Source organism: Neodiprion fabricii, chromosome 1, assembly GCF_021155785.1.
Source record: "Neodiprion fabricii isolate iyNeoFabr1 chromosome 1, iyNeoFabr1.1, whole genome shotgun sequence".
Classification (NCBI taxonomy): domain Eukaryota; kingdom Metazoa; phylum Arthropoda; class Insecta; order Hymenoptera; family Diprionidae; genus Neodiprion; species Neodiprion fabricii.
In genome coordinates, this window is record NC_060239.1 from 10,971,206 (window position 1) to 10,987,198 (window position 15,993).

The 15,993-nt window shown below is 40.7% G+C and overlaps 3 protein-coding genes across 4 annotated transcripts in view; 1 reads left to right on the forward strand and 2 right to left on the reverse strand.

Annotated features, from left to right (window-relative positions):
• Positions 1–15,993, forward strand: part of LOC124185182 — a 164,751-nt gene that overhangs the window by 126,726 nt on the left and 22,032 nt on the right. The gene's annotated exons all lie outside the window — the stretch shown is intronic.
• On the reverse strand, positions 3,952–7,688 carry LOC124185286 (venom carboxylesterase-6-like). Its single transcript, XM_046575931.1, has 7 exons — positions 7,347–7,688; positions 6,393–6,531; positions 5,873–6,212; positions 5,381–5,743; positions 4,924–5,087; positions 4,537–4,847; positions 3,952–4,446 (listed from the first exon to the last, which is right to left on the reverse strand). Exons 1-7 carry the CDS (start codon positions 7,565–7,567, stop codon positions 4,266–4,268), a joined length of 1,719 nt encoding a protein of 572 aa, XP_046431887.1. The 5' UTR covers positions 7,568–7,688; the 3' UTR covers positions 3,952–4,265.
• LOC124185346 (venom carboxylesterase-6-like) lies at positions 11,839–15,767 on the reverse strand. The gene is made up of 7 exons (XM_046576058.1): positions 15,479–15,767; positions 14,512–14,650; positions 13,988–14,327; positions 13,496–13,858; positions 13,039–13,202; positions 12,652–12,962; positions 11,839–12,561 (listed from the first exon to the last, which is right to left on the reverse strand). The coding sequence occupies exons 1-7, from the start codon at positions 15,697–15,699 to the stop codon at positions 12,381–12,383; spliced, it is 1,719 nt and encodes a 572-aa protein (XP_046432014.1). The 5' UTR covers positions 15,700–15,767; the 3' UTR covers positions 11,839–12,380.

Sequence of the window (15,993 nt, forward strand, 5' to 3'; positions counted from 1 at the left end):
CAAACGAGCCAAGCCTTTTGACCTGTCAAATCATCCATCCCCGAAAAGCGCTGACGAATGGTTGGCCAAGTTCTGCCTCTGACGTTTATATCCTCGGTGGTTTTTTGCGAATTAGGCGGACTGTAGAGCAAGATGAACGTTTCTCGAGCTCGGGAAGAGTCGACCAGATTCTTATTCGGCCTGCGGGAATCCCTGGCTGTTGGCGGTAAAAAACATAGGAAAAGTATATTCGAGGTCGAGGAATGGGTCGGGGTCGCCAAAGTGGACTGACGACGACACGGCGTTCTTGTACGTGTATATGTGCGAACACCGAGGTTGAGAGTTCGTACGAAAAAGCTCTCTTCGGAGCATTAGAAATAACTTTGACGTTTTTGACCCAAAGATAAATATTTTCATCCCTCTACTATTTTTGTAATGCAATTCCTCGATCCCAAGATACTCGTCTAGGATCGTAGGCCTTCGGGTTGTCATTGAGCCCTGTTCCTACAGTATTCTATCATATACTAGTCCATGCACTCGACTTCCAGATACTTGCGTAAGTGGATTTAAAATCGGAAAGGAATCGAGCTGTCGCATCGCTCTTGAAAATTCCGACATTTGAGTTCTGACATAAATAACCGTAACAGGTACGAGGTATCGCATTCGTGAGGAAAAATGTATCTTCGGACTTTTCTTCGCGATTCATATATACATATTATACTCGGGAAATGGAGAGAAAGAGAGAGAGAGAGAGAGAAGAGAGACTCGATTGAAACTTTTATCAATGCCCTTTTTCTGCTCAAGTACACCGGCCGTTTCCCCAACGACGTTTCGACTGGAACGATTTCCTCTCTTCTTTTATTTTCCTTACTTTGTTCCGATCTTCCATTCTTACTTTATTCTTATTTCATTTGAAATATTTTTCTCTGAGTTATAGCCAAGCGCTTCGACTTAACGGTCCGAAGTAATCTCCGCGCCTGCGGGCAAGAGCTTCGACGCGAATGCTCGGAAGCCATTGGAGCTTTTATTTATTCGGCCAAATTGCTTAGAGGGCACTTGGTAATTAGCCAGCCACGTTTAAGCCAGGGTTTAGACGGCAGGCTTTGACTACCATCCTCTTAACTTAAGACTCGCCACCGTCGCCCAGTCCACGCACTTTCACAGCAATGTCAGTCATATTCGCGTTCAAAATAGATGGGAATTGTTTAGGACGAAGAAGAAAAAAGTTTTTAATTTTCTATTCATCTTTATTCTAATTAGGTACGGTTCTTTTCCACCTCCAATCTCACTTTCTAAACGAGATTTTTCTTAATGCCAGCGAAAAACACGTTCAGCTCTCGGAGAGATATGATGGAAGTAATAAAAACGAGATGGTGCGACGGAAATGCTCTTTACTTAAATTCTGACAAAAAAGGTACGTGACAATACCCATGCTGTCAGAATTTTTCAACTACGTACACATTGTACACCTTCTGAATTCTTCAAGAGGATAACCTCTTGTAACGAAGATATTTTCATAGCTTTCTGGTCGCTGTATTTGTCGTCTGTTTTACACAATCACTGGAATTTTCCAGACATGGAGTTCATTCTTAGGTCGAAAAGCTTTGGAAATTCACCAGATCTTCGCGACAATCCTGTAGCTGATACAATATTGGACCGCAAACTTAGCACCATCAGCTCAGATTATGGTAGTAGAAATGAATTCAACCTATAAAGTCGTTTACCACCGTAAAATTTGATCAATTGAACCCGAGACAAAGACTCGCTTTGAATGACTATTCTTTCGACGAACATACAGCCAGTAAAACGAATCATAATAGGGCCGTTCTACGGAGCTCTGCAGTGGTGGACGGATGATCGAAGATATTGTAATGAAGGTTAAAGGGACAGTCGTAGGTACAGTCAGGTAAAAATCTTGACAGAAGTTTCTACTCATTATAATTATCCCGAACGCAGTGTCGGTACAGGAAGTTTAAAATGGATGGAACGACTCTGTGGGCAGTAACCTTGAAGGCTGTGACCCTTTAAGCTGTTCCGCAGGTTACACCCAAACCCTTGGACCCCCCACCTCCTAGCCCTCGCATATGATTCATGGGATATACAGTCCTTCCTACCACAGAAAGGAACGAATCAGCCTTGTTGGGGGTCGTTGAATGTTGGTCTGGTATTTTGTACCGCCCGGAGGTGAAGGTCCAGGGGTAAAAGACAGTTAGCAGGAAGTCGCATCGTGTACCGCAGTCTGTTACCCGCACACCGGGGATCGTAAGTCCAAGAAATCCCTCACTTAGCCGTAGCTTGTTAATGTTAATATCCCGTTGATCGACTTGGGACAAATCGCAGAGCGTGATTGGTGACGATGATGAAAAGAGATTCAATACCCGCATCGACCTCTGCTGCAGTTCATCGTCAGATGCGACTCACCATCGTTACCAAGGTGCTTTGAGGTCGTAGCTTTACAGATCGTGCCAAGACGGAGGAATTAATGGGAGCACGTTGCTAACGAAGGGTTAATTCACTTCCAAGTTGGCTTTGAATTTCGCGATCCCTTCTCCAGACGGCGTGCACTCTTTGGCATCAATCCGATTACTCTAACGACTGCAACGATCGGCAGAAGCTTCTTTCAACTCAACCCCAGCCTATAATTTAGCTTGCGAGAATAAGTACGAGTCGGCTGAATTCCGGAAAGCGTAATCAGCTGAAAAAAAGTTGAAGTGAAGGAGAAAAATGAATTGTAACCATTGTATCAGAACCATTAACTACCGCCAAAAACAGATCCATGCTCAGAACGGGTTTGAACCTGACACACGCATCATGCTCGCGGTAAAATCGGTCGATCACAAGACCGTCTCTTGATTGACTTTTTCCTTTTCCAATCTTCGAAACACCCGCTATCGTTTTTCGTTTAACGAATTGTTCGAAATTAAGTAAACTGTAATGATACCGGACATAGGCTCATGTTGTGAAATCTCAGTTTTTTCAAAGTCGTTGCAAAAATAATAAAATAGTAATGTGTTCCCCGATGTTTTGTTATGATAACGTTATTAACTTCAACTGCGTCAATTCGCGAAGATAGCGGAAAAGCAGCACCAGCGGCTTGTCAGTTTGATCGACTTCGCGAATCATTAAATTATTGAACTTGGATTCCGCGTAACTTTTAATGGTGAAAATAGCTGATATCGATGTTCTATGGCTAAATTTGAATTTCTCACAACTATGGAATCCTAAAAAATCGATGACAAGATAGTCTGTGATCTTTTCTGATCACAATCAATTCTCTAATATTTTATTTTTCAATCGGAACCGAATGGCTTTCAGTATGTTTATGCAAGGCGCTTGATTCTGCAAAAATAGCTGTAGCATATTTTTAGTTTTCTTGAGAGTTATAGAAATCAAAAAAATAGTGGTATCGAAATAATACTAATTTCGGTCAAACACAATTATTTCTAATTTCGATGAATGTTTACGTTTTCGAACTCACAATAGCCGAGAAATAGGTTTTTAGACAAATATTAGTCAGCCTGTCGGTCAAAATTTGAAGCTATGCTGCATGAATGTATAATTTCATCGGAATTCCATATTTCCTAAACTTTAAATTATTTACATTGAAACGAAAATGCAATGTTATGCAGCACTATGTATTAAATACCTGCAAAACGCAATAAATTAAATGATTGGTATTTAATCAATATACCAGCTGTTTAATAATACCAGCGATCAATGTCAGAGCACCAGCGAAAAATAATCCATCCAAGAAGATCGCGAAAAACCAGGATTTTTTTATTACGGCTTACAATGTACACCCTAACGTAGCCAAAAAATATCAAATTTTATTTCGTAAGTAGCTGAAGGTACTTGAGAAAAAAATATTGATTTGAAAACGATTAAGCATTCAATCAGTAATTATCAAATGTTCAATCCCTTTCATTACACATTTAATGTCAGTATCCGAGTTATAATAATTACAATCAGAACTTCGAATGTGATCACCTTTATTTCAGGCTCAGCTTGATAATAATGGATTGTTCATCAGTAACGTAAGATACGCCGAGCGTAATTAGTTTGGTGCACAGGATACTTTATATAACAAACGTATGGTTAACAATTTTTTTTCACTCTAGCAGAGTATTGAAAAGAACACTTTTTAGTATTAGCGTAGAAAAGTGCACTTTTTTGTATTTCGATGCGTTCTTTTGTACTGCCGATTATTTTACGTACATAACACAGACAAAAAAGATTGGTAAAACGTTCTTACATTACATAAAAAATACAAACGTCAGCCGAAAACCTTAGTTTGCTACAGCGCTCGAATTTGCGTTCAGATTAGCCCAGAATTGCATTCGTTCTTCTAAAAAATCACTTTTTACTTCAGTTCCAAGTTCCGAACCATCTCCGATCTGAAGGTAGTTGTCGTCGATTGAGTACTGCGTCCATGTCGTAGTTCCATCGACACCGGAAATAGCGGGTGTTCTGGAAATACGATTATTGTTTAACTATTTAAACGGCTAGGAATTACCGGCCTATTGGCACAAATTAATAATATTTATGTTAACCTCGTACCCATTGATTGCAAAGGACGTCCACAGCTCTACCATCGCTTCCACCATTTCCAAATCAGCACTGCTCATGGTTTTATTAAAAATTTGGAACGTCGATTCGACTGGAAATAGGTAAATGAGATCATCCCCATGTGCCACACCATATTCCACCGTAGAGCCACCGTAAAAGAAAGTGAAACTGAGGGAACCCAAGTAATTGAAGTTGTACAAATATTGCGGATTTACTGCTAGATCAAGCTGCTGTTGGAGCGCAGCGTAATTTGGATATATGTAGCGAGCGTCACTTATGAGCCTCGTAAGATTGTCGAGTATCTGCGGGGAGATGAAAAATACTGTTTTAGCATGCATAGTAAAGTTGCACACGTTTCGATTCTTTCAACATTCCCACCTCGGTTTTGTTAGTTGAGAAATCATCGTTGAAGTAGAACGACTTTATGGATTTAACCCAAGCAGCCCCCGAATCCTCCTGATACGTCAGGCTTAACAAAACCGGCAAGACGGAGTCGACGTTCTCCACGAAGTCATTCAAGAGTGTCTCATTTTCGTAGAGTTCTAATTTAAGTACGTTGAGGAAAACAGGTTTCAGATATATGAAAAGAATTTATACTGATTACTACAGAGTTACAGACGATACTACTGATGCTTCCAAGGCTTAAATGAGGTTGTTTTTCACGTGCAACTGATCATTGCGAGGTTTAATTGAATCGGTGGTATACTGCCAGTGGAGATTGGATAAAAATTTAGGGCAACCTGGCGCAATATTTGATATGGCTGCAGATCGTCGAACTTGATATACCAGCAATGATCGAAACGTTGTATCCACACTTATTCTTGCCTATACTTGCCTGTAGTTATGAACAGTCCTTCGTCTCGGTTGGTGCCAGTCATCCACGGTATATCGCGGATCTTACCGGCGTTGATCAAATTTGTAGGGCTGTCTGTAAGAAACGCGCCTTCCACGTCTGGCTCATCGGTCGCAGCCCAGACGACTGACGGCTGCGATCGCCAGGTGTAAAATTTAGAATACACGCCTAAGATGTCCGAAATGTTGGTTTCCCGCAGGCAGTTGACGAGGGATTCCGTCGTGGCATTTGAACATCCGACATAGCCGCCAAGTTCGAAAGCGCGATCCGCATAAGCGGCTCTGGGTATATATGCCCATGGTGATAAGGCGGATCCGCTTTGCGTTATGAATTTGTGAAAGAGCCCTGTTGACGTGGAAAGTTATGTATGGATAATTCAAAATGCGCTGCGGATTAATTCAGGAAATATTTGTGTTCCCTGACTTGACTTAATTACGCCGTATGTCTACTTTTAACTAATTCTACGTTTCTCACCAGTTGTCAAATTTGAAAGCGTTAGGAGATGAACGGAAGCAGCGCCTGCACTTTCTCCGAAGATTGTTACGTGATCGGGATCACCGCCGAAATTTCCTATGTTATTACGAACCCATTTCAGTGCAAGGACCTGATCCTTAAGTCCCCAATTTCCTGACGCCACCTCATCACCGGTGCTCAAAAACCCCATTGGACCCAAGCGATAGTTAAGAGTAACCAAAATCACATCTTTGTCCGCAATGTATACTGGGCCATAGGTCTGTGACGATCCGGAGAGGTATGATCCGCCGTAAATGAACACCATCACGGGAAGTACCGTCGAGCATGTATTTTCGAAAAGCTGAATGTATAGAATGCTCAATGAATTGATCAAGTTACGTGTATGTAACCACGTGTATGTAACTATTTACCTTCCGACCTAGTTTGAAACGCTAAAATTTCAAACCCATGCGTTCACCTGCTTACTTGGCAGTCTTTTTAATGTATACATAACGTACCGTTATTTTCTGTAAGTACTTGCCTTTGGCGTGTACACATTCAGGTACAAACAGTCCTCTTGCCCCAACTTTATACCAGCTAATACTTGTGGGCACATGCTTGGATCTACAATAGCGTTCCGCGTCCCGTTCCAACCATCCGCGGCCACTGGATCGGCGAATCTGTAAATTGGAAATATGGCCTACAGAACGAGAGTTATTAATATGCGAGAGTACTTACAGCCGCAAGTATCAAATTTAACAAATATATCGTCATTCGGACTGCTTGAATGCTCGGTCTTGCAAATTCTGTGCATCGTGATAATGAGAAAGAGTGACTGCATTTCAATCCGCGAATATTTACATTTTGGGTATATCGAAAAAATTAAGGGTGATCACCAATTTTTCGTTTCACAAAAAAATCCTCCGTTCACTGGTAATAAATCTGCTTTTTTTTTCTTGGACGTATCGAGGGGGGAGGGGGGTACCGATTCCAAAGAAATCAAATTCACAAAACACCCGATTCGTCAGAAATTTTTTCACAGCAAGAATATCCTGCACACCGTAGCATTGAAAACTAATATTGAGATCAATTTCACAGATCATTTTATCCCGCATAGAAAAAAATCGCATTAAATACCGCAGTCATCTATTAGATTCAAAGTAAGTAACAAAAGTACACGATAAAGTCAAACTTTTTTTTTCCACTTGATGTACGGTCGCTGAAAGGCATCCAACAAGTTTTTCATTGTTACAAGTATAATCTCCGTCTGATTCTGTAAACCTGTCTCATTGTGGCAGCTGTAGGAACGATTCTATAGAATCGAATGAAATCAATAGAAACAAAATCGTAAAATAGTGTCTGCAAAATTCATTTCCATACATTCGATTAAATTTCCACCGATTATATTAAACGTCAGCAAAGTGCAAATACATGAAAACGTTATGATTCAAAAAAGTATCAGATAAATGGTTTTTAAATTTGTGTGCTCACGTACCTGAGGGATCCCGTCGGGGGTTGCGCATAAGGGATTCCCAAAAAAGCCGATATATTACGACCATTGTGAGTGGTCAATATTTTGCCTCGTAGGTTACCCTGAGTAATGGTCACTTGTGGTTGACTGGTACTTTCTGCTTGGGTATAAACTGGACGTGAAGAGATGCTCAGTAACAATGTCGCAAGTAGACATTTCATCCCGTTGAACGAAACCATCGTCATATGCACGTCGATCTGTGGCGCGGAGGTCGTCAAGACTGATGGAATCGACCAACTTAAAATCGTATACTGAGCGAAAATCACTTCGAGTGATTTATAACGGACTTATTCTTACACTTGTATGATGTGCATGTCACACATACAAGCAGACGAACCACTTATCTGCCAACTATGATATTTTATTCGCTCATTGACTCTGAATCTCATTATCACATAGCAGAAACTCTCCAAGATTATTCCATCCTTAAAGAATACGAATAAAAACTGATAAGCAATACGATACGATCCGATACGATTTCAATCGTCTTTCTGAGATTTTCAATACATCTCTAAATAGCTTTTGCAGGAATATATAAACGTCGTGGAAGTCAAAATATATCATCTGGCTGCAGTAAATAATTTCACTGCAATAGGTTTTCAAACAATCTTGAGGTAAAGTCAGCTGCTATGAAATAAATTAATCCTAAAGTGTTTTAATTGTCAATAACTGAAAAGATACGGTTCACAATAAGTTGTTTAAATCCAATTAACAATATCATTGGATGTAAGTTAAACCAATACGCTGTGTCCAAATCGCATTATTGAATCGTGAAATAAAGTTGAATAAAAAATCAACATCGTTTCTAAAATTGATTAAAAAATTTCTGGAGCATTATTTGCTGTTAGTCTGATTAGATTTACATCTAATCAGACCAAATGAAATGGCATATTTTTATCTAAGCCGGTTGAGTCGTTCTCGGTTCGCCGTTGGACGAAAATCTGTTTCATACACACGCTTATACACAGACCACGCCTTCTTGCTGCTTGTTTCAGTATAATAGTGGAAATGAATTGATCATACAACGTCTTTTACCACCGTAAAATTTGATGAATTGAATCCGAAGACAAAGACTCGCTTTGAATGACTATTCTTTCGACGAACATACAGCCAGTAAAACGGATCATAATAGGGCCGTTCTACGGAGCTCTGCAGTGGTGGACGGATGATCGAAGATATTGTAATGAAGGTTAAAGGGACAGTCGTAGGTACAGTCAGGTAAAAATCTTGACAGAAGTTTCTACTCATTATAATTATCCCGAACGCAGTGTCGGTACAGGAAGTTTAAAATGGATGGAACGACTCTGTGGGCAGTAACCTTGAAGGCTGTGACCCTTTAAGCTGTTCCGCAGGTTACACCCAAACCCTTGGACCCCCCACCTCCTAGCCCTCGCATATGATTCATGGGATATACAGTCCTTCCTACCACAGAAAGGAACGAATCAGCCTTGTTGGGGGTCGTTGAATGTTGGTCTGGTATTTTGTACCGCCCGGAGGTGAAGGTCCAGGGGTAAAAGACAGTTAGCAGGAAGTCGCATCGTGTACCGCAGTCTGTTACCCGCACACCGGGGATCGTAAGTCCAAGAAATCCCTCACTTAGCCGTAGCTTGTTAATGTTAACATCCCGTTGATCGACTTGGGACAAATCGCAGAGCGTGATTGGTGACGATGATGAAAAGAGATTCAATACCCTCATCGACCTCTGCTGCAGTTCATCGTCAGATGCGACTCACCATCGTTACCAAGATGCTTTGTGGTCGTAGCTTTACAGTCTGTGCCAAGACGAAGGAATTAATGGGAGCACGTTGCTACCGAAGCGTTAATTCACTTCCAAGTTGGCTTCGAATTTCGCGATCCCTTCTCCACACGCCGTGCACTCTTTGGCATCATTGCGATCACCCTAACGACTGCGACGATCGGCAAAAGCTTCTTTCAACTCAACCCCAGCCTACAATTGAGTTTGCGGGAATAATTACGAGTCGACTGAATTCCGGAAAGCGTAATCGGTCGAAAAAAAGTTGAAGTAAAGAAGAAAAATGAATTGTAACCGTTATATTAGAACCATTAACCACCGCCAAAAACAGATCCTGATACATGCATCATGCTCGCGGTTTAATCGGTCGATCACCAGCCCTCCTATTGGTCGACTTTTCCCTTCTCCAAGTTTCGAAACACTCGCAAGCGTTTTTTATTGTTTGCAGGCGGAACTGCAAGCGTCTCTTTTTCAACCAACTACATCATAGGTGAAGTTGGCTCAGCGGAAGAGAGCCACACGTGGTAGCGACGCTCTAGGACGTGCTTAGTAAGCGGTTCCATTGTGCACCGTTTGCGGCAGATAATGGCGCACAGATAACCTGAACCTAGATCCCGACCCTCGACGTACTGCAATGGGAATTGCGACGTCCAGGTTCCCCTCTTTGGCCTTAGCCACAGCACCGAAGGTCACAGGTTAAAGACACTGAGGCCCTTGATAGACGCTGTGTGCTCAAAGACAGCCGGATCTTGAGATCGCGTAGCGTGTATAGTCCAAAGACTAAATACGCGTCCGATGATGCGTCTCATGATCTCAGTCGATCACCACCTGCTACTTCCTAACGACTCACTAGCTCGTTCAGCACTCTCAGAGATAAATCTACCTCCATGCTCATTATTAGTCATAAGCAATTTGAACAATCAATCCTCAGTTGGTATCATATTGAAGTCGTTAACGTTATCGTAACGATTTATGCTGAGGAAAAATTCTTATTTTGCAAGTGTGGAATTGTTTGAAATTAAGTAAATTGTAATGATACAAGACATAGACTCATATTCTGGAATCTCAGTTTTTTCAAAGTCCTTGCAAATATAATAAAATAGTAATGTTTTCCTCAATGTTTTGTTACGATAACGTTACCAACTTCAGCCTCGTTAATTCGCGAAGATCGCGGAAAAGCAGCACTACCGGCTTGTCAGTTGGCTCGACTTCGGGGATCGTTAAATTATTGAACTTGGATTCACCGTGACATTGACATAAATGAGCTCGTACTGATCCACTGGCCGAAGTTTAACCACTTCTCGCCTAATTGTTTCCTACAAAATTCATCAATTTCCAGTTGACGTCGTTTAAACGATCGTAATGCTGAGTGGGCACCGTACACCATTATCTGATGTCTATTATGCGGTTTGACTGGGGGGAATCAAGACTCACTCAAGTGAAGTTGTTGTAGTTAACGAGGACGAGCGTGATGCCGAGAAGGAAATAACGTCCTAGGACTTACCAGCCGCGAGCTGGAGTTCGTTTCTAAAATCGAATCGACAACTATGATGCCACGTGAGCTGTGTGAATCTCGTCCCCTGATCGTTCGTTGACCAGAATTTAACCAGGTGGAACAACACCGCGCCTTATCGCTCGATCGTTAGATTATTTTATTCGCGACGATGAATCAGGGCTCCCATTGATTGTGCCCCGTGGCTGTTTTCCTGTAGCGGGGGAACTCTGTAACACATTTCTGGCTGCGTTGCTTATGGGTTAAATTTAGGAACGCGTTCAAATTCATTCTGACGTAAGAATAAAATGAAGCGTAAAATACCGTGAATATTAAAAATTATCGCATAGCGCGGAAATCATTTCATTTATACAGGGTGTACACGCCCCGGGAAAAATTGGAGAATTTTTTAAAAAATTACTGGTACTTCGGGATCTTATTTGACATTTTTCCTAACTAGCCCACAACTGAAGTCGATAAAAAGAATTCTCTTTGTTACAAATCGAATCAGTCTCACGGCCCATAGAAGCTCTATGCTTGCTTTGTTTCTTTATTTATTATGGTAAATGCAAGAAGAGATAAGGGAGAAACAAAATCAGCCCAAGTCTTTTTAATTTTCAATGAACAATTAATGGTAAAAAGAGCTGATATTGATGTTCTGTAACTAAATTTGAATTTCTCACGACTATGGAATCCTAAAAAATCCATGATGGGGTAGTATGTGATCTTGTCTTATCGGAATCACTTCCAAAATAACTTACTTTTAAATCGGAATCGAATAGTTTTTAGGAGGTATATGCAGAGTGCTTGATTCTGCGAAAATAGATGTACAATATTTTTAGTTTTCTTTAGAGATGGTGGTAAAGAAAAAGGACTAATTTCGGTCGAAAACAACTTTTTCCAATTTCGATAAATGTTTACGTTTTCGGATTTACAGGAGCCGAATGATGGCTCTTCAGAAAAATATTAGTCAGTCTGTCAGTCAAAATTTAAAGCTTTGCTGCATAAATGTATAATTTCATCGGAATTCCATATTTCCTAAACTTTAAATTATTTACATTGAAACGAAAATTCAATGTTATGCAGCACTGTGTGTAGAATACCTGCAAAATGCAATATATTGAATGATTGTCATTTATTCAATACTAACCGTTTAGTGATACCAGCGATCAATGTCAAGGTACCGGCGAAAAAAAAATCTAGTCAAGAAGTTCGCAAAAGACCGGGGATTTTTTGTTATGGTTTACAATATACACCCTGACGTAGCCAAAACATATTAAATTTTATTTCGTAAGTAGCTGAAGGTACTTGAGAAAAAAATATTGATTTGAAAACGATACAGCATTCTATCGGTAATTATCAAATGTTCAATCCCTTTCATTACACATTTAATGTCATTAATCCGAGTTATAATAATTACAATAAGAACTTCGAATGTGGTCACCTTTATTTCAGGCTCAGCTTGATAATAATAGATTGTTCATCAAGATCATAAGATACGCCAAGTGTAATTAGTTTGGTTCACAGTATACTTTATATAAGAAAAGTATGATTTACAATTTATTTTTTCACTCTGGCAGAGTATTGAAAAGAACGCTTTTTAGTATTAGCGTAGAAAAGTACACTTTTTTGTATTTCGATGGGTTCTTTTGTACTGCCGCAAGAGCGATTATTTTACGTACATAACACAGACAAAAAAGATTGGTAAAACGTTCTTACATTACATGAAAAATACAAACGTAAGCCGAAAACCTTAGTTTGCTACAGCGCTCGAATTCGCGTTCAGATTAGCCCAGAATTGCATTCGTTCTTCTAAAAAACCACTTTTTACTTCAGTTCCAAGTTCCGAACCATCTCCGATCTGAAGGTAGTTGTCGTCGATTGAGTACTGCGTCCATGTCGTAGTTCCCTTGACATCGGAAATAGCGGGTGTTCTGAAAATACGATTATTGTTTAACTATTTAAACGGCTAGGAATTACCGGCCTATTGGCACAAAATAATAATATTTATGTTAACCTCGTACCCATTGATTGCAAAGGACGTCCACAGCTCTACCATCGTTTCCACCATTTCCAAATCAGCACTGCTCATGGTTTTCTTAAAAATTTGGAACGTAGATTCGACTGGAAATAGGTAAATGAGATCATCCCCATGTGCCACACCATATTCCACCGTAGAGCCACCGTAAAAGAAAGTGAAACTGAGGGAACCCAAGTAATTGAAGGTGTACAAATATTGCGGATTTACTGCTAGATCAAGCTGCCGTTGGAGCGCAGCGTAATTTGGATATATGTAGCGAGCGTCACTTATGAGCCTCGTAAGATTGTCGAGTATCTGCGGGCAGATGAAAAATACTGTTTTAGTATGCACAGTAAAGTTTTACACGTTTCTATTCTTTCAAAATTCCCACCTCGGTTTTGTTAGTTGAGAAATCATCGTTGAAGTAGAACGACTTTATGGATTTAACCCAAGCAGCTCCCGAATCCTCCTGATACGTCAGGCTTAACAAGACCGGCAAGACGGAGTCGACGTTCTCCACGAAGTCATTCAAGAGCGTCTCATTTTCGTAGAGTTCTAATTTAAGTACGTTGAGGAAAACAGGTTTCAGATATATGAAAAGAATTTATACTGATTACTACAGAGTTACAGACGATACTACTGATGCTTCCAAGGCTTAAATGAGGTTGTTTTTCACGTGAAACTGATCATTGCGAGGTTTAATTGAATCGGTGGTATACTGCCAGTGAATATTGGATAAAAATTTAGAGCAACCTGGCGCAATATTTGATATGGCTGCAGATCGTCGAACTTGATATACCAGCAATGATCGAAACGTTGTATCCACACTTATTCTTGCCTATACTTGCCTGTAGTTATGAACAGTCCTTCGTCTCGGTTGGTGCCAGTCATCCACGGTATATCGCGGATCTTACCGGCGTTGATCAAATTTGTAGGGCTGTCTGTAAGAAACGCGCCTTCCACGTCTGGCTCATCGGTCGCAGCCCAGACGACTGACGGATGCGATCGCCAGGTGTAAAATTCAGAATACACGCCTAAGATGTCCGAAATGTTGGTTTCCCGCAGGCAGTCGACGAGGGATTCCGTCGTGGCATTTGAACATCCGACATAGCCGCCAAGTTCAAAAGCGCGATCCGCATAAGCGGCTCTGGGCATATATGCCCATGGTGATAAGGCGGATCCGCTTTGCGTTATGAATTTGTGAAAGAGCCCTGTTGACGTGGAAAGTTATGTATGGATAATTTAAAATGCGCTGCGGATTAATTCAGGAAATATTTGTGTTCCCTGACTTGACTTAATTACGCCGTATGTCTACTTTTAACTAATTCTAAGTTTCTCACCAGTTGTCGAATTTGAAAGCGTCAGGAGATGAACGGAAGCAGCGCCTGCACTTTCTCCGAAGATTGTTACGTGATCGGGATCACCGCCGAAATTTCCTATGTTATTACGAACCCATTTCAGTGCAAGGACCTGATCCTTAAGTCCCCAATTTCCTGACGCCACCTCATCACCGGTGCTCAAAAACCCCATTGGACCCAAGCGATAGTTAAAAGTAACCAAAATCACATCTTTGTCCGCAATGTATACTGGGCCATAGGTGTGTGACGATCCGGAGAGGTATGATCCGCCGTAAATGAACACCATCACGGGAAGTATCGTCGAGCATGTATTTTCGAAAAGCTGAATGTATAGAATGCTCAATGAATTGATCAAGTTACGTATATGTATATAACCACGTGTATGTAACTATTTACCTTCCGACCTAGTTTGAAACGCTAAAATTTCAAACCCATGCGTTCACCTGCTTACTTGGCAGTCTTTTTAAAGTATACATAACGTAACGTTATTTTCTGTAAGTACTTGCCTTTGGCGTGTACACATTCAGGTACAAACAGTCCTCTTGCCCCAACTTTATACCAGCTAATACTTGTGGGCACATGCTTGGATCTACAATAGCGTTCCGCGTCCCGTTCCAACCATCCGCGGCCACTGGATCGGCGAATCTGTAAATTGGAAATATGGCCTACAGAACGAGAGTTATTAATATGCGAGAGTACTTACAGCCGCAAGTATCAAATTTTACAAATATATCGTCATTCGGACTGCTTGAATGCTCGGTCTTGCAAATTCTGTGCATCGTGATAATGAGAAAGAGTGACTGCATTTCAATCCGCGAATATTTACATCTTGGGTATATCGAAAAAATTAAGGGTGATCACCAATTTTTCGTTTCACAAAAAAATCCTCCGTTCACTGGTAATAAATCTGGTTTTTTTTTCTTGGACGTATCGAGGGGGGAGGGGGGTACCGATTCCAAAGAAATCAAATTCACAAAACGCCCGATTCGTCAGAAATTTTTTCACAGCAAGAATATCCTGCACCCCGTAGCATTGAAAACTAATATTGAGATCAATTTCACAGATCATTTTATCCCGCATAGAAAAAAATCGCATTAAATACCGCAGTAATCTCTTAGGTTTAAAGTAAGTAACAAAAGTACACGATAAAGTCAAACTTTTTTTTTCCACTTGATGTACGGTCGCTGAAAGGCATCCAACAAGTTTTTCATTGTTACAAGTATAATCTCCGTCTGATTCTGTAAACCTGTCTCATTGTGGCAGCTGTAGGAACGATTCTATAGAATCGAATGAAATCAATAGAAACAAAATCGTAAAATAGTGTCTGCAAAATTCTTTTCCATACAATCGATTAAATCTCCACCGATTAGATTAAACGTGAGCAAAGTGCAAATACATGAAAAGTCATCGGCTCAAATTTATGATCTAAAAAAGCATCAGATAAATGATTTTTAAATTTGTTTGCTTACGTACCTGAGGGATCCAGTCGGGGGTTGCGCATAAGGGATTCCCAAAAAAGCCGATATATTACGACCATTGTGGGTGGTCAATATTTTGCCTCGTAGGTTACCCTGAGTAATGGTCACTTCTGGTTGACTGGTACTTTCTGCTTGGGTATAAACTGGACGTGAAGAGATGCTCAGTAACAATGTCGCAAGTAGACATTTTGTCCCGTTGAACGAAACCATCGTCATATGCACGTCGGTCTGTGGCTAGGAGGTCGTCAAGACTGATGGAATCGACCAACTTAGAATCGTATACTGAGCGAAAATCACTTCGAGTCATCCCCCCTCAAATATCTTTACCGTATGATGACGTTGCAGGATTACTTGTTAGGTCGTAACGGACTTACGTCTACAATTGTATTATGTTAGAGGTATTTGTATTAAGTTGTAACAGACTTATTTTTACGCTTGTATGATGTGCATGTTTCACATACAAGCAGACGAACAACTGATTTGCTAATTATGATATGTTATTTGTTCAGT